Source organism: Acinonyx jubatus, chromosome B3 (genome assembly GCF_027475565.1).
Source record: "Acinonyx jubatus isolate Ajub_Pintada_27869175 chromosome B3, VMU_Ajub_asm_v1.0, whole genome shotgun sequence".
Classification (NCBI taxonomy): Eukaryota; Metazoa; Chordata; class Mammalia; order Carnivora; family Felidae; genus Acinonyx; species Acinonyx jubatus.
Genome location: NC_069386.1, coordinates 112,426,639 through 112,445,250, shown reverse-complemented (window position 1 = coordinate 112,445,250; position 18,612 = coordinate 112,426,639). Strand labels below are relative to the sequence as shown.

The window sequence follows — 18,612 nt, the reverse complement described above, 5'->3', positions numbered from 1 at the left end:
TCCCAAACTGCGCTGACCAGCCCTGGCCCCGGCAGACCTCTTTCCTCTCATCATCTCCATCTTGTCCTTTTGAACCTAATGTAGGAATCAAAGACCGCTCTTCCTCTGTCTCCAACTGGGCATTCGAGTTCTGTCCATTCTGTTATCCTTTCTTTTTTTCTTTTTTAATGTTTATTTATTTTTGAGAGAGAAAGAGCGGGGCAGGGGCAGAGAGTGAGGAGAACAGAGGATCCAAAGCGGGCTCCGTGCTGACAGGAGCAAGCCCAGTGTGGGGCTCGAACTCACGAATCGTGAGATCATGACCTGAGCTGAAGTCGGACGGTCAGCTGAGCCATCCAGGCGCCCCTTTCTGTTATCCTTTTAACCTCTGCTACCGTGGTATCAGTGTGGCCCTGGGTCAGCTCTCACCTAGGTGGTCCACAGAGGCCTGCAACCCCCACCTGGCTCCTTCCCCGCTGCTGCAATCCATCACCCACAGTGCAGCCAGAGGGACCATCTGACGGCCCAAATATGGTCTCCCTGTTCCCTGCTCAGAGCCCTTCAGTGCCTCCGGGCTCGAAGCCTGCGGCCCCACATTCCTTAGCATAGCTTGAGGGATCCTTTGCGAGCTGGCACCTGTTTTGTTTTCAACTAACTTCCCAAAAAGGTATCAGACCTCAGACCCTCTGCCACGCCAAAAGACATGCAGTCCTCATCAATGACATGCTTTCTGGAAACCCTCTGGGCTTTTGCATAAGCTCCAACTGACTTTTCCCCCCCAATACTTCTAAATAACCTCTTGCAGGTGAAATCTGTGCATTGGGGGTGGGGTGGGGAAGTGTGTGTGTGTGTGTGTGTGTGTGTGTGTGTGTGTGTGTGTGTGGTAAAATCTGCATAACATAAAATTTAGCATTTTGAACATTTTTAAAGTATTTATTTTGAGAGAGACAGAGACAGCATGAATGGGGGAGGGGTAGAGAGAACGGGAGAGAGAGAGGGGGAGAGAGAGAGAATCCCAAGCAGGCTCTACACCATCCGCATGGAGCCTGACGCAGGTTTTGAACTCACGAAACTGTGAGATGATGACCTGAGCTGAAAGCTTAACCAGCTGAGCCACCCATGCCCCCAACATTTTGAACATTTTTAATTGTACCCAGAAGTAGTCAGTACGTTCCCAGTGTTGTGCTGCCATCACCACCATCCATCTCTAGACTTTTCCATCATCCCATGCAGACTCCAAGCCCATTAAACTAACTCCCCCATCCCTTCTCCCTTGAGCCCCTGGAAGCCACCATTCTTTTAGTCTCGGTGTGTTTGCCTGTTCTCAGCACCTCATAACAGTAGAATCATACAGGACACGTGTCCTTTTGCGACTGTCTTATTTCATCGTGACGTCTTCTGCGCTCATCCGTGTTGTACCATGTGTCGGAATCTCCTTCCTTTGGCAGGCTAATATCCCACTGTATGTACGTGCCACGTTTTGCTTATCCACTCATCTGATGGGACATTTGGACGGACGGCTTCCACCCTGTGGCTATGGTGAAAGATGCTGCTGTGAACATGAGTGGATGCTGTCTGTTCGAGTCCCTGCTTTCAATTCTTTGGGGGTATAAACCTAGAAGTAGAAATGCTGAATCATATGGTAATTCTGTGTTTAACTTTTTGTAGGAACTGCCATACTGTTTTCCTTTAACTGCCTTTTAGAGCATCCTTCCCTGCCTCCTCTTCAGCATTTCTTTGTTTAAACAAACCTGGTGTTATTCTTTTTCATTCTTTAAAACTCAGCTCGGGGTTTCCCTCCAGGAAGGCTTTCACCACGTGAGTGGCCGCCCTCCTTTGGGCTCCTGTCACACCCCATTAATTCCTCTACTGTGTTAGTTTCCCCGTGGCATGATCATTTTTGGCTCACTTGGTTTTTTTCCCCCCTTCTACCCTGAGCTGTTTGGGGACAGGGATGGTCTCATCTTTGTGTCTCAAGTGCTTCAGATTGTACTCGGCATGTAGGTGATGCTTGGCAAATAGTAGGGTGACCGGATGCCCTGAACTGGGCTTTTCTGTGTAGCTGCCAGTGTGTCCCCACTGAACGGGACCGGTGTGTGTCCGTGAAGCGGGCTTGTCTCTTCCCATGGAGTGGGAGAAATGGAGTCACTGAGACGTTGCCTTTTCTTCCTTGAGTGTCTTGAGGTGGATAGAGTGACGGAAGGAAGGGGCTGTTGCCTGCAGAGGTTCTCTGAGAAGCGTCCCTGGACCACCCACACCAGAGTCCACAGGACTGCTTGTCAGCCTGCAGATTCCCGGAACACACCCCAAACTTCCTAAATCAGAAACGTAGGTGGCAGGTGAAGGCTGGGTGTCTGAAGTTCGAGAACTGCTGGCCTGATGGCCTCCGCCGTCCTGTTCCAGCCGGTGTGCACAGCCGTCAGCTGGCTGGGGAGCCCGGGCTTGGTGGGACCTAACGGCTGGGTCTTTAGCAGGAGGGCCTTTGGGGCGGTGGGCGGGATGGGGTGCCGCTTCCATCCATCCTGTGGGAAGATGTGGCGTGTCATCCGCCCGGGAGGACGGCAGGGTACCTTGCTGGAGAGGCTGAGCAGCGGCCGCGAGTGGAAAGTCCTGATTTAATCACAAAAGCCCAGCTGTGCTTCCCTGGGAACTGCCTCATCCCATCTGTAGCAGGAAGTCTGTTCCCTAGAAGCTGGGGGGCTGGGAGGCCCCCTGCAGAAGCGCTGCTCTGACCTTGTGGCCGCCCAGCCCCTTGAGCTCCCTCAGCCAGGCGGCTCACGTGCTTGGTGTGGCACGGAGGGGTGTGCAGCTGGCTGTGCTGGAGACCATGGCAGGTGCAGGCGTGCTGAGTCTGGGGCTCAGCCCTTTGGTGCCCCTGGCCTCTTAGAGACTTTACTGCTCTGTGCCCTTTCCCCGGTATGGGCGCGCGTGTTAGGCATATGAATTTTTCAAATAGTTTCAAGAAGGCCCCGAGTGCCTCTGTTCTGAGCCGAAAGTGCTCTTAGTGGGCTGTTGGGGGCACCATCCTTTCCCCACAGCTTCTGAGCCTGACACCTGAGTTGGAGGAGGGAGTGGAGTGAGGGTGGGGGGGTTGACTTGGAGCCAAGCCAACGATGTCCCTGCGGGAGGCAGCGGTTTCAAGTGAGAGAGGAAGGCTGTGGGCAGCTCCATTCAAACGCCAGGAACTTTTCCAGAATATTCGAGAGTGCCGACACACTTTCCCAGGCCGAACGTTCCAGACTAGAAGGGATTCAGGGCCTTTGCATGTGCTGTTCCTTTTCTGCCTTGAACATCACTCCCTGCTGTCCTGGCCTGGCTGCCCTCCCACTCACAGGCCTTCCCTGACTTCCCTAAGCCCTTTGTCCTCCTCCTGTGCTCCTCTGCATCCTTTTGTTAAGTATTTATCCTTCTTGGTGTTTGCTCATTTGCATATACTTGTGTGTTTCTCTGTTGAAGCTCCTCCTGGTCCATAAGTGCACAAAGGCAGGAAACAGTTTCATTCACCCCTTATTCCTAGCACCCAGCCAAGTCCCTGATTGGGGGGGGGGTGCTTACTACAGATCTGCTGGGTGGAGGCAAGCAGTTCAGGTCTGAGAAGTGGCAGAAAAGAGGCAGGGTCGGCTCTCTCTGTTGTTTCCTGCCAGCGTGGCCCTCGCTTGCAGCCAGGCGAGGGGGTCGTGAGAGCAGCAGCCCGGGTCCCGGGAAACAGCATCTCACCCTTCCTGCCCTCCCTCTCGGTCTGTATTCAGGGGAGCGCTTGGCCAAGCCGGAGAGAGGCAAAATGAGAGTGCACAAGATCTCCAACGTCAACAAGGCCCTGGATTTCATCGCCAGCAAGGGAGTCAAGCTCGTGTCCATTGGAGCCGAAGGTGAGCGAGGCCTGCTGGTGGGCTGGCTCCTCTGAGGAGCCTGAGTTTCTGCTCTCTGCTCTCCTGGCCTTTTCTGCCCTGACTCCCGGAGTCCCGCATCGCTGGGGGCATTTGGAAGTGAGGCTGCCGGCACCTCCACCTGGTCGACCTGTGGATTCTGCATGTAACAAATACGCTTTCCATCCAGTCTCTGTGCCCCCCACCCCCGGGTCTGCCTCCTGGAAAGCCAAGGGCCAGCTCCCTGGTCCTCACCCCAGTGCCAGCCCCTCCTCCACACGCCCAGCCTAATCCTGGTGCCGTGGGGTCTCATGTGAGCAGAATGCTACTTCCCTCACCCGAAGGCCTGCCTGCACTTTGCTGCCTGGGGTGGGGAATCCTATTGCCTGGAGAGTGTCAGACATGGACTGGGTTGGCAGTGAGGGCTGCTGCAAGGCCCCACAGAGTCCCGGGAAGACTGATGTCCAAAAGCCTTCTGGGACATTCAGGGACATTCTGAATAGCATTCCTCTGCCTGTTAGCTTCTTAACTCTTTTTTTCTTCACTTGAGAAAAACAAAAAAACAAACTTTAAAGCTCAGTATAAATTGTTATTAGCTTGTTCTTAATGGTTTAGAAGAGGCAGTGCAAAAAAAAAAAAAAGAAGAGGCAGTGCAGTTTCTTGTGTGCACTGGGGCGGCTCTGAAGGATTTGGGGAGGGTGGAGGTGATTAGAATAGGACACCCTAACCAGGCCGTGTCAGGACTGTGTCCCAAGGACTCAGCCAGGACTCAGCGGGCACCTGCCATGCAGCACCAGAAATCTAGAGATGGAAAGAGTCTCCGTCCATTCATTCACGATTGAAGGTGTGTGCACGGCTGCGATCGCTGAGCACATATGCTGTGGAGGGGGTGTGCCAAAGCCCCGTGTACCAGTGATCTCATTTAACCCTCACAGCGGCCCTCTCTGGTGGCCCCAGTTATCCTCACTTGATGAGAATGAAACGGATGCCCTGACGAGATGAAATAACTTACTTAAGGTCCCAAGGGCAGTAAATGGCAAAACCAGAACTCAGACCTGGTCCGCATGACCCCAGAGAGATGCCCCTGGAGAGCGGCCTTTTCTTAAAGAGGGTGGGGGACTTGCTCCAGTAAATCACAGGAGCAGATCTCTCTTCTGGTTGATGAATTTAAAGCCCCTGGCGCCCTTCTTTTCTAGAAATTGAGGGATTGAATATTGCTACATCAAACACAAATGTTAGCACGGTGTTGGCGAAGTGTAGCCCACGATGTCAAATGCGGCTGACACGGGTTTTTGTAAATACTGGAACGCAGCCACACCTGTCTGTTTGCATATTATCTGTGTCTGCTTTCCCGCTACAATTGGCAGAATAGTTGCGACAGAGACCATATGGCCTGCAAAGCTGAAACTATTTCCTGTCAGGCCTTTTACAGAAAAATGTTGCCATCCCCTGCCTTACTGGGGACTCAAGCTAATGCTTGAGCGGTCACGGGTAGGGCCTCGTGTGGCCCGGCACACCTTCAGCTGTGGAGCAAAGACTGCATCTTCCACATCCGTGTGGCGCCGGCTCCTCACAGTGTGATGCACATAGTAGGTACTCAGTAAATGTTTGAAGGACTTGCACATGGCAGGGTACTTGGTTTTCTGAGTGGGGACATGTTCTCTGCTTTTTAACAAGAAGAAAAGAAAAGAGTAGGTTGGTCTGTTAGGGAGGAATAAAGACGTGGCAGAAAAAGTTTCAACCAAGCAGCGCTGGGAAACCAAAGAAAATGGCACTCAGCTGGTCTGGAGCAACCACACATGTCCCCTGGGGCTGGGAAGTGAAGGATGGAGAAGGTGGGTCAGGGATGACTGTAGGGATGGGTGGGGATTGTGGAGAACTGGGAGAGCATGTCCTTCTAAGCGGGGCACCTGCCATGCATCTCTAATCGTTTGTTGCTCTCTGGGAATGTGGGTTCCAGCATCGCCACATCTTTCAGTGTTTTAAAAGAAGCCAGAAATCCAGATTTTTAGAAAGAAAAATTTAATAGCTATCTAACAACAACAACAAAAAAATGTTTTTTTTTTTTTTTTTTTTTTAAACTCTGAAGTCCAAAGGGGAGGAGGGAAAGGGCAGATGGGAGGGAATAGCGCTTGGTTTTGGCTCTTTGCCTGGTTGGACAGGATGCTTTGCATGGGATATCCCCTTTGACCTGAGGGCAGGCCTGTAGGGTGGGTATCACTGGCCACATTTTACAGTCAAGGCAACAGAAGCTTACAAACGTTGCTAGGGTTTTGAACCCAGGGGTTTGGGCTCCAGAGCTGAGGTCTGAACTTCTTCCTGTCACTCCGGACACCGTTGGAGTCCCATGCGGGGGCCAAGGATAGGACTGTCCCATCAGCGACCAAGTGGCGGGCCAGGTTGGCTGTGCTCCCCCCAGCAGGGGGTGAAGAGCAAAGACAGACACTGGCTCAAACTCCACCCAGCACCTCTGGCCTTCCCAGAAGTCTGTTAACCAAGCTGGCCACAGTTTCCAATTTTTTTCACATGGGCTCACTCCTCTAAAGATTTTTATTATTATTTTTTAAAGTTTATTTATTTGAGAGAGAGCACACCCGAGCAGGGGAGGGGCAGAGAGAGGGAGAGAGAGAATTTCAAGTAGGCTCCATGCCATCAGCCATCTGGAATAAGATGCTGGGCTCGAACCTGTGAACCATGAGATCATGACCCAGGCTGGAAGTTGGACACTTAACTGACTGAGCCACCCAGGCACCCCTCCTCTAAAGATTTTTAAAGGGTCCTTTAAAATGAGATCATCCTTACCTTCTCTCTGCCTGCAGGAGTCAGGGCTTCAGGCTGAGCCTTCCGCTTTGAAATCCTCTCTCCCGTTTCACGGTGAGCACTGAGATCATGCTGTGATGGCTGCCCTGCTGTGCCAGGACACTGGACGAGGCCACATGTGGGCTTTGTTTATTTTAATGAAATGAAGTTTACTGCTGTAGACTATATAACAAAACGCGGTGGAGTGGATCACCCGGAATGAGCTCTCCTGGGGGCTGGGCTGGGGTGGGGGGAGGTGTTGCTGGTTGCCCTGAGGAGCCATTCTGGGCCGAGGGGAGCAGGCCTGGCGTGGGCAAGACCTTTAAAGAACTATCATGTGGTGCAAGGACTAGACTCCGGCCAAGCCCTGAAGGGCAGAACCAGGCCCGGGAGCCCCCCTGGGCAGGCTGATTCTGCATGATGGGCAGAACCCACGGGAATGGAATGGGTGCTCCCCGGCGGGGGGGCATATGGCCCCTGTCCCTGAAGGTGTTCAGATGGAGGCCGAAGGCAGGGAATTTCCGTACATCCCGGAGGGATTAGGATAGGTCCTCACGGTTTCCTTTACCAGACTTGGTTTAGTGTCCAGACTTCATAGAGTTGAGGCTTGTCCTAGGTGAGTGGTTGGGATTTAAGCAGGTGAGAGGACCCGGGAGGATTTATGTTAAGATCTTTGGGCAGGGAAAGCTTGATGGCTTTGGGGGCCAAGAGCTTGGTGGTGCTCTTGATGATTTCTCACGTGTCCTCGGGGTGGAGGGGGTAGTGGGTGCAGTAACTAAAGCATCGGTCTGGGAGGTGGTGACATCCAGGTCTAGTTTCTGTCAGGTGGAACGTCTTCATTCTGCCCTCTGAATCGTGTGCAGGCGACCGCATCCCTGGAGTGGGGGCAGGGGGTAAATGCAGGATACAAGCAGCTCCTTGGCTGGCCATAGACCAGAAATTCAGAAACATGCCGCTTCTTCCCACACCCGTGGCACACATTGTAGTCTGTCATTGTGGTTTTGTCCACAGGGCCCAGTGGTGGCCTTGGGACCCTCCTTTTGGACCCAGCATGCGTGGTAGCACCCTGATGTAAAGCTGCTGGTGAGATGGGGTGTCCCTGCTCCAAACATACAGATGCCTGGGAAAAGGGTTTGTTCTGGGGCTCCTCTGGGGAGGGCTGTTCTCTGGGGGTGGAACAGGGAGCCAGTGGGCCCTGAGGCTGGGGTGGTGCATGGGGTGTTAACACCCCTCCCTGCTTTTTGCCTGTACTTGGCTCTCCTCTTTCCCGGAGGATCAGGTATGAGTGAGAATTCAGGAAGCAAAACTCCCTGGGGGTTTCTAGGGGAAGGAGGGAGAGGAGTAAGCAGGCAAAACCCAAGAAAGAAGGCACTCTGTCTCCCTGAGCTTGTCTCCCTTAGTGCTGGGAGGATACTGAGCTCCGGGCCAGCAGGAGGCACGGGTGTTTGGCCTTCACGGTTGGGGCAGAGGCGGGAACCCATGTAGCGGCCTCTCCTCCGATGGGAAGGTCACGTGGCCCTGTTACCACCGGAGCCTCTTCTAGGCTTTAAAAAAATGACCCCTGTATTTGAAACACCGTCCCTGAAATTTCATACTTGCTTTTTCCACTTTCCATATTACAAAGATTTCTCCAAGTCATTAAAAAGTCATGAATGTAATATTTAGTGGCTGTGTTAATTGTTGAGCCCAGCTGTGCTCTGTCCCAGACCTGGGTCCTGCCCTGGAGGAGCTTGAGTGCAGTTATGTTCTCCCAACCCCAGGCCTGGGTGACCGCCACCCATTCACCCACATGTGTGTAGTGACTTCCAGTATTCATTCATTCATTCATTCATTCACTCATTCATTCATTCAGCAAATGTTGATGGAGGGCTTTCTCTGTGCCAGGCACCGTGCTGGGCTCTAAGCAGCGATGCAAAACAGAAAAATTGTTCCCCCCTTGGAGCTTATGTTCTGGAAGGGGAACAGAGAAAATACACACATACATGCGTCAGAAGGGGAAAAACCAAGCAGGGAGTAAGGTGGGAGGTTTCTAGGAGAAGATGCAGTGGGGATGGGAGGGAGGTGAGGGACAAGTCACATGGGGGCCATGTGACTGGAGGAGATGGGGGGACCATGAGGACCTCACTGGCCACTGGCTTTGACTCCGAGTAAGGTGGGAAGCTATGGAGGTTCTGAGCATGGGGGTGCCAGGGGCTGGGGATTTACTCAGTCACACCTCGAACTTGGTATATTCTTGAAGTTTCCAACTTGGGGCCATGATAAATGACCCTACGACAAACTCCTTTATGCAGTAACCTTACTCTGCATTTCAGATCATTGTCTAGGGACAGATTCCTAGAGGTGGATTTCACCGTGAAAAAGTCGAACAACTTCAAGGTGCTTGATCCTGTTGCCAGATTATTTCCCAGAAAGTGTTTTTTTCAACCAGTTTATACTTCTAGCCACAGTGTGGTAACCTTGTTACCATCATGGTGTGTGTTCCTTGTTTTTTAACTTTGCTAATTTAGTAGCTGGGAAAATGTTATCTCTTTAATTACACGGAGAAGGAACATGGTTATAAATTGGTTATATTTCATATTTTGTGAAGTATTTATTCATGTTTTTTGCCTATTGTGAATTTAGATTTTTTTCCTTATCAATTTATATAAACTCTTTTATTTTTTAAATTAAAAAAAATTTTTAATTTATTTGTAATGTTTTATTTATTTTTGAGATAGCGCAAGCAGGGGATGGGCAGAGAGAGAGGGAGACAGAGGCTCCAAAGTGGGCTCCGTGCTGTCAGCAGAGAGCCCGATGTGGGGCTCGAACTCACAAACCGGGAGATCATGACCTGAGCCAAAGTCGGACGTTCAACCGACGGAGCCACCCAGGTGCTCTCCCTGTATAAACTCTTTAAACGTTACAGATACGAAACCATCGGAAGTCACTAGTGAAAAGGCATTTTTAAAAAACCAAATCTTTATGAACTGACTCCTGACTGATTAACTGCCTCTACTTCCCCCCAGCATGCTCTGCAAAGAGCTGGCTGGCTCTCTTACCTGTTAAAGAAGATGGTGGTCTGCTACTCAGTTGTCTGTCTCTAACCCAGGTCCTCTGACTCGGGTCTGTGTCCTGCGGGTATCTGGGGCTCTGGGAAGGGCATTTAAGGCCGTCGTTAGCAGGAAGGGTTACATCCTGTCCCCTGTCCAATGTGGACACTGTTCCTTCTAGACCCCACCCCCCATGCAGGCTCCACAGAGTTACCCCCCACCCCCCACCCCCTCCAGGAAGCAGCAACACTGCTCTGTACCTTCTTGGTCACATGGCAGCATGCAGTTTTGCCCTCACTTTGGAGGGGATAAGATGTTAGAATCTTAGAATGTCATCTCCTTAATGGAATCTACTCTTGTTTAAGGGGTTTGTGGGAAGCAGACCCTAGTGGACATGGGCTCAGGATATCGGGAGTTCCTGGAACTTACTCCTTCTCATGGTTCTGGTAGGTTTGTCCTACAGTTAGATTTTCAGGTTGGAAAAAAAAAAAAAAAGATATTCTTTGGATGCCAAACTCTTAGTTGAGAGTACCTTGCCACGGGGCCGGGTTACTGTCTCCTGGTCTGGAAGCAGGTGAGGGTTAGGGATCTATGTTTGCTGGGTTGATTACCTTCTGATGTGGACACTGGCTTTTTGGGTGTGGGTGGCTATTTTGAGAGCTGTGATCACCCAGACTTCCCTGACTCACAGAATTGCCAGAACATTTGCGATGATTTAGAAACATCTCCTTTTTCTCTGTCAGGCTGGTGAAGACACCCCCTTCTCTCTTGACTTCCCAAATGTACCCCATTGGAATTGATCACACCTGCCTTGTGCTCAGGGTCACCTCCAAATAGATTTCTCTCCTGTCACCTGTGGTACCTGGTTGTACTTTAAAAACCCATACCCACTTTTCCCTAGAAGTGGAGCTGTGTGGTCCTTGATTTACTACATGGTACACCCATGGATGTGGGCACTCCGGGAATTTTAACTCTGTCCCTGCCAAGAGCCATCCTAACATATCCTGATGCCATTTCTGTAGAAATCGTGGATGGGAACGTGAAAATGACCCTGGGCATGATCTGGACCATCATCCTCCGCTTCGCCATCCAGGACATCTCTGTGGAAGGTGGGTCTTCTGCTCTGTTCCATTAGTCCCTGAGCCCCCTCCACTCCCCTGCCCTTGCCATCACATCTTCTTTCCTGGACTCAGCCTGGAGAACTCCCTGACCCCTGACAATAGGGGCTTAATCATGGGCCACATCTTGGGCTTCTGACCCTTTGCTGTTATCTGCCCTCCCTCCTAGTCTGTAGAGAAATAAGAACTGATTGGGGTTCTGGTTTCCACTGGTATGTTGGCCCCTGGGGAATCCCCCTGACGCTAAGCCTGCCTGAGGTTACTCTGGGGAACTGGAAACCCCACCTGGTTTGTGGGCTGTTAAATCCAAAAAGGTAGGGAGATAGCAGCCTGGAGGGAGTGTCTTGGGATTCTGACTTGACCCCAGGTCCTCCACTTTGCTCCCACAGCACCCTCTGGTGGCCACTTCGCAGATCTTTAAGAGGCCACCATAGTTTGGGGCTGGGATCTCTGAACTTTTGGTTCCACACTCCAGCAGTTTCTGAGCTTTATATCTGATATGCGTGTATTCATTTTGTAATAAGTTATATTTGTGTATTGGAATTCATATTATGAAACCTATACCAAAACAAATTTCAAAAAGATGACACGGAGATAATATTTTTTAAATATTTTTTATTCATGGGGCACCTGGCTGGCTCAGTCATTGGAACATGTGACTCTTATCAAACTCAAAACATATGAGTTTGAGCCCCACATTGGGTGTAGAGATCACTAAAAAAATACACTTTAAAATTTATAATTTAAATTCATTTTATCAGCCAGGAATCTTTTTTTTTTTTTAATCTTTATTTATTTTTGAGAGAGAGATCACAAGCAGGGGAAGAGTAGAGAGGGAGGGAGAGAGAGAGAGAATCCCAAGAAGGCTCCACACTCACAGCACAGAGCCCATTGTGGGGCTCAAACCCATGAACTGTGAGATCATGACCTGAGCCAAGACCACAAGTTGGATGCTTAACCAACTGAGCCACCCAGGTGCCTCTATGGCCCAGGAATCTTATAAAGACTTTTATTCAAAGTAATTTTTTTAATGAGAATAATGCAGATTAAATTGTTTGCTTATAGAAATCTTGGTTTGACACATGATGATACAGCCATGTGAAGGTCTAAGTTTTATTTATAGATACTTGGTATTTAGGGCTGAAGTGGTTAAAAATGTGTCCACAATAGTCACTTTGAACATGGTTCTTTTTAGTAATGATGGATATAAATCCATTTTCAAGTTGCCTTCTTGATAAGTTTGATTTTTTTTAAGTATTTATTTATTTTTGAGATAGAGACATAGCATGAGTAGGGGAGGGGCAGAGAGAGAGGAAGACACAGCATCTGAAGCAGGCTCCAGGCTCTGAGCTGTCAACAAAGACCCTGACGCGGGGCTCAAACTCATAAACCACGAGACCATGCATGACCTGAGCGAAAGTCGGATGCTTTACTGACTGAGCCATCCAGGCGCCCTGATTAGTTTAATTCTTTGGGGCTGACCTTGTTGGCTCTGGTTAAATTGTCGTTGTTTTAATCTTGTAATATAGCTGATGAAAACCTGGAGCTGAGTAGAAGCATTAGCTTTGCTGATTTTTTAATTGTTTGCTTGTGCTTGAAATATTATCTTTGCAGGAGTCATTTAATGTCATTTTAAAGTCCATTTTGTGAATTGAAAGGAAAGGAGATCATCCATGAACCCTCTTTGCTGGGTGCCGTATCTGCAATTCACAGATGTGAACACGTGGGGGCAGTGTCGTTTGCAGCCCTTCTGTGTTGGGAGTTCCTGGGGTCCCCTCAGATACCTGCCTGCTTTATCTTACAGGCACCTGTCTGCTTCACACGTGCAGCAGTGGTTCATTAAATACAAGGCAACTTAATGTTTTAGATGACCCTAATGCTTTTGCCCCGTATAGCTGTGTGCACTCTGCATGGCCTATGTACTATGTACCCCTGTCTGGAGATTCTGGGACTTCAGATTTCATAGACCAATCAAACATAGACCTGAGACAGCTTGCTGATTGATTTTGTAATGCTCCCATGTCTTTGAATAACAGGGAGTGATGGGGGAGACCTGAAAGTTTGAAAGGTCATTGTCTCAGTGTTTAAATGTGTAAACGTGGCCAGCCCTGAAAAGCTGCCTAGTTTGCTTCTTTGTTTCTCAAATAGCTACTCAGACTTTGTCAAGGAAATAGACTTGATGGCCTGGAAGCAGTAGGGTTGCCATCTAGGGGGTCTTTGTACGGACCCTGGGGTCATGGTGGGGCCTCCCCATGAACCAACACCCCTCCCTCCACCAAGCCAGCCCGCTGACCTCTCTGTCCTTCATCTCCCTCCTCACAGAGACTTCCGCGAAGGAGGGGCTGCTCTTGTGGTGTCAGAGAAAGACGGCCCCTTACAAAAACGTCAACATCCAGAACTTCCACATAAGGTGAGTGGCCAGGGGCGGAGGGGCTCTTGCAGAGCATCAGCTGCTCCCCCAGGCCCCTTTGGCTGGGTTAGCCTCAGCTCCAGAACAGAGCAGGGGTCCTTGGGGAAGAAGCTGCTATCTCAGGGTGTGCCGCAAACCCTTTGATGTGGCTGCTTCGACGCCCCCGGTGCTGGAGAGCTCCCCAAGGAGCATGTCCTGTAGGTTCCAGCCTAGGGCACTGGAACAGAGCAGGAGGGACAAAGATCTTGGCGGAGAGGATAGTTAGATATGACAGGTGTGCAAACGTCCTGTGCCCCATAGAATCTTGACCCCAGAGCCTGGGATTGTGGCCAGAATGAGTGTGCCTTCCCATCCTGTCTTCTCACTCCTGCTCCGAAGCACTGTGGGTTCACCTCTGGTACAAAGGGGGGGACCCCCCGCCATCCTTGCTTAGAGCTTTACCCTTAGAGCCCGGCCCTACTCACCAGCTTGCCCCCCACCCTTCTCTCTCCCTTGGGCAGCTGGAAGGACGGCCTCGGCTTCTGTGCCTTGATCCACCGACACCGGCCTGAGCTGATTGACTATGGGAAGCTGCGGAAGGTATGTGTGCTTCCCTGACTTCTCGCTGCCAGAGCCCTCTTGCTGGGTCCCTGACAGAGGGTGGGGGTGAAGTGCAGGACTGGGCCCTTATTCTGAGGGTCCATGGCCATGGTAAGGTGGGGGGGGGGGGAGGGTTGGTCTCCTTAGACTAGTCCAGGAGATAGCCTACAAGAGAAAGAGAAAAACACCTTCACTGTGAGGGCCGCTGGGGTACCCTCTGTGCACAGCACGCATGTACTTGCTGACCCGAACAGCTCACAGAATGTCCGAACCCCTGCAGCCTTTTGTTGGGGTATTGAAACACTAATCGGCATCTCCCCCTTCTATTTTCTGGGTTTTGTAAAGTGGATATAATATTTTAAATTTAATCTGTTTGCATATTCTTAGAGGCATTTACCCCCGTCCGTGTCCAAGAGTTGCTGTTGGACGGTCCCCGCAGGTTCCTGTCACTGTTGACATTTGGCTGGGCGATTTTCTTTTTTCTTTTTTTTTAAACTCTATTTATTTTGAGAGAAAGAGAGAGAGCATGAGCAGGGGAAGGGCAGAGAAAGAGAGAGAGAGAGAGAATTCCTCTGCACTGACAGTGCAGAGCCTGACTCGGGACTTGAACCCACGAACTATGAGATCATGATCTGAGCCGAAACCAAGAGTTGGACGCTCAACCGGCTGAGCCACCCAGGTGCCCCATGGGTGGGGGATTTTCTTTAGCTGCTTCTTGATTTCACTTAGGGTCTTGACATGAAGCTGGCGGATTTTCCTGAGCACACGTATGTGTTGTGGAGCAGATCAGGGCGTGGGAGCTGTGTTTCTAACCTCGAGGTGGTTCTGGTGTCTGGGCTGGCCAAGACCTTGGAGAGGCCTGTCTGGGACCACTCTGACCTCACTCACCAGCTTCCCTCTCAGCCCATCCCAGCACCAAGAGGCCACCCCTGGAGCCCTCCCCACACCCCCAGTTGATGATCTAGACCTTGGGTTGGAATGTCACCTGTCCATGTGTGTGAATGTCTTGACAAGGCAGCTGCTAGGAATGGCTCTTCTTGTATTTCTCCACTTGACCTTGACACTTGGAGAGCACAGTGTTCCGTGAAGACCCCCATCTGGCCTGTGCCCCCAGAAGTAAGGCTGGATGTTGCCGGTACGGGAGCTGCTCTGGGAACTCCAGGATGGTGTCAAGCCCTCTGTTTCCAGGGTGTCGGGGAGGAAGGGAGCAGACTCCCACCCCCTCCAGTTTCTCTAAGTCGGGCCAAAGCCTGAGGCTGGGCTCTTGGCCCACCCGCTGAAGGAGAGAAAGCCTCCCCGCTCTTGCACGTGGCTTTGGACAGCTACCCTCTTAATGGGTAGGAGGGTCCCTGCACTCTAAGTCAGCTGCCTTGCAAGGAAGAAAATCAGGTTGAGAACCCCCTAACTTACCTGAACGCTGTGTGGCCACATCAAATAGAGCTGAGGCGAGAAACCCTAGAAGCAGTGATTTTTTGCTTTAAGTGGCATGCTCACGTACTGGGGCGCCTGGGTGGTTCAGTCGGTTAAGCGTCCAACTTTGGCTCAGGTCATCATCTCACAGTTGGTGAGCTCGAGCTCCACATTGGGCTCTGTGCCTCTCTCTCTCTCTCTCTCTCTTTCTGCCCCACCCCCACTCGTGCTCTATCTCTGTCTCTCAGTGAATGAACGTTAAAAAAAATATTTTTAAGAGGCATCATCACATACCTCCTTACTGTTTGCCTGATGTGCTTTGGTGACAAGCGTGCATGTATCCCTATGGCGGTGTGTGGGGCGACAGCCACTTAATCCAGAGCTGTTGGCCACCCCATACAAAGTGGGGTCCTGCTGGCTGTGACTATAGTCCCTTCCCCCATTCCACAGACTCCAGGAGCCTCAGCCATTCCGGAGGTGAGGGTCTAGGGGCCTTGGTCTGATACCTAACCAGCCACCCAACCCCTTGTGTCTTTTCTTTTTTCCCCGTTTCACTGTGTCTCCCCTCTCCTTAATTCAGCAGCATCAGTAAAATCCAGCCCAAATCCTAGCACAGACCTGCTCCCACTGAAGTGTGGATGCTTTCCAGAAAGCACAGGTTGCCAGAGCCAGCTGGCATTGGGACACAGGGGAGAGCCATGGGCTCTTGACTGGGAAGCTCTTCCTGCTGTGGCCTTAGGTGGGCACGGGGGCCTGGCGGTCCCTGGGAATTGAGTGGGGCAGGCGGGTGTGCAGGACTGCTTGAGGCCCTGGACGGAAGTGACTTTCACTGCTTGGCAGTGGTTTTTAAATCATTCTGGAAGCTGTCAGAAGCTTTCCCAGAAGGACTCCACCTTCTCTATTTTAAGCAGTTTCTTCCTGAAAGTATCCGGAGTGAATGTATTGATTTCTTTGTAACTTTGTGATTTTCATCGTAGCAAATGGGGAAACGGGGTCCCAGGCTGACAAAACCAGGGGGCACCGAGACGTGGAGGGGGGAGGGTCAGCAAGGAGCTCCCATCACTGGGTTGTGTGTTTTCCCACGTCAAAAAAAAATATTTTAATTGTGGTAAAACGTATATAACATAAAACGTAACATACGTAAAAACGCAGAACACGTATAATCTAAAAGCTTTAACTGAGTCGAGGCGTATGGGGTGGTGACAGTGCATTCACCTGACTGTGCCACCATCACTCTCTGCCTCCAGGGCTCTCTCCATCTTGCACAACTCCAGCTCGGAACCCGCTAAACCATCACTCTCCCCTCCCCCTCCCCCAGCCTCTACCTTCTGACTCTATGAATCTGACTCTAGATGCCTCGTGTAAGTGGCATCGTACGATATTTGTGTCTGGCTCATTTCACTTCGCGCGATGTGTTCAAGGTTCACCCTGCTTGTGCCGTGTGTCAGAACTTCCTTCCTTCCTTTTTCAGGCGGAGTAAGAGTCCATTGTATGGATCGCACAGTTGGTTTATCTCGTCATGTACCAGTGGGCTTTTGTGTTATTTCCACCGTTTAGCTCTTGTGAATAATGCTGCTGTGAATCCGGGGGCACGCACATCTGCTTGAGTCCCTGCTTTCAATTCTTCGGGAGATATGCCCAGAAGTGGGCCTGCTGGGTTACAAGGATCCCTGTGCTTCACTTCTGGAGGACACTGTGTTCCACAGGGGCCGCACCATTATATATTCCCACCAGCAGTGCCCACGGGTTCTGATTTCTCCACGTCCTCGCCAGTCCCCAGTCAGTTTTCTGGATGTGGCGGCAGAAGCCAGAATAGTCAAAGGTTGTGGCTGTGCGAAGGTGCCCTCAGATTTTGTGGAATGTGAGCACCGGAGGGGCTTGAGGGAGCCTAGTCCAACTCTTGAAAAACAGCTGGGGAAGCTGAGGTCGGGTTACGTACCAGTCCCGCCGGCTGGTGGCAGAACTGAAGCCAGGAGCCAAGAAGGGCGATGCCCAGGCCAGCACTCTGCTCGCAGCGTGTAGTTCCTAGCAGTTCTTTCTTGGGCTGTAGGCCAGTATTCTCCATCCCGTTTCTTTTTTAAAAATTTTTTTTTAATGTTTATTTATTTTTGAGACAGAGAGAGACAGAGCATGAACGGGGGAGGGGCAGAGAGAGAGGGAGACACAGAATCGGAAGCAGGCTCCAGGCTTGGAACTGTCAGCCCAGAGCCTGACGCGGGGCTCGAACTCACGGACCGCGAGATCGTGACCTGAGCTGAAGTCGGACGCTCAACCGACTGAGCCACCCAGGCGCCCCTCTCCATCCCGTTTCTGGCAAACTGAGGCTTGACGGGGAAAGATGGCATTTTAACCGCCCACACAACAAGCCCTGGAGGTGAAGCGAGCCTTGTACACACAGAGCTGGACCTTGAGGACCACACCTTGGGGGAGACAGGACTGCAGAAGTCCCCTCTGCCCCCCAGTCTTTGGTCACCTGCATGGGGGTAACCAGTGACTTCTTGGGCCTCTCACATACCTTCGCCCTCGTCTCCCTCTAGGATGACCCGCTCACAAATCTGAACACAGCCTTTGATGTGGCAGAGAAGTACCTAGACATCCCCAAGATGCTGGATGCTGAAGGTAAAAGGCGTCTCTGTCTGTGCCTCTGGCCCTTTTCTCACCCGGGGAAGGGTGGGGCCCGGCAGCCCGAGGTGGGAAGAGAAGAGGTCTGGTCTCTGGACCTCATCTGGGGAGCCTGGGGGTCACCTGCCGCCGGGGATTCCTCGGTTCCCTGGGGTTTGGAGGGGAGGCTAGCTGGTGCTAAGAAGGGCTTTGAGGCCGTTTCTGCATCAGCTGCCTAAAGATGGTTCTCATCTCTGTCTTGGAGTTGAGGTAGAGGGTGCTGGGGTGGGGCACCGCGTTCCTCTGTTGTTATAGCCAAGGGAAAAAATCTTTCCCCTTACCCTCTTAGGCTGCCCAGCTGGGATCCTGCACATTAGACTGGCAAAAGACATATTAACCGGAGAAAAGCAAACAGAGGTCTCTTAACAAGTGCATCGTGTGTACACACATGAGAGCTCTCGGTGATGAGTCCTTCATGGGGTGGTTAGGAGTTTGGGGTCTATATCCATACCCAACTTATAGGGGAAATGGAGGGGACAACTGGCATTTATAGGAAAACAAGTGACTTTTTAGAAAGATGAATGGGCCCTTAGGAGAATGGGAGGGAGAGGTGATAGTTTGTGACAATGTGTGTCTGGGGCCATTTTCAAATATATGCAAAAGCAGGGGGATAGTGTAGGAACTTCCATTTACCCAGCATATAGATAAAACAATTAGATTTTGTCACTTTTTTTCCCTTTTGTTTTCTTCATTGGAATATTATCAAATAAATCCCAGGCATCACAGCATTTCACCACCACATACCTTAAAAATATTCTTAC

General features: G+C 51.0%; 1 protein-coding gene across 3 annotated transcripts in view; it reads left to right on the top strand.

Moving 5' to 3' along the window:
- Positions 1–18,612, top strand: part of ACTN1 (actinin alpha 1) — a 95,635-nt gene that overhangs the window by 51,533 nt on the left and 25,490 nt on the right. For all 3 annotated transcript variants that reach the window (XM_027066019.2, XM_027066016.2, XM_027066018.2), the window contains exons 3-7: positions 3,729–3,848; positions 10,696–10,782; positions 13,114–13,201; positions 13,702–13,780; positions 17,728–17,809. In XM_027066019.2, the coding sequence (XP_026921820.1) occupies positions 3,729–3,848; positions 10,696–10,782; positions 13,114–13,201; positions 13,702–13,780; positions 17,728–17,809 (456 nt within the window). The remainder of the gene's footprint in view (positions 1–3,728; positions 3,849–10,695; positions 10,783–13,113; positions 13,202–13,701; positions 13,781–17,727; positions 17,810–18,612) is intronic.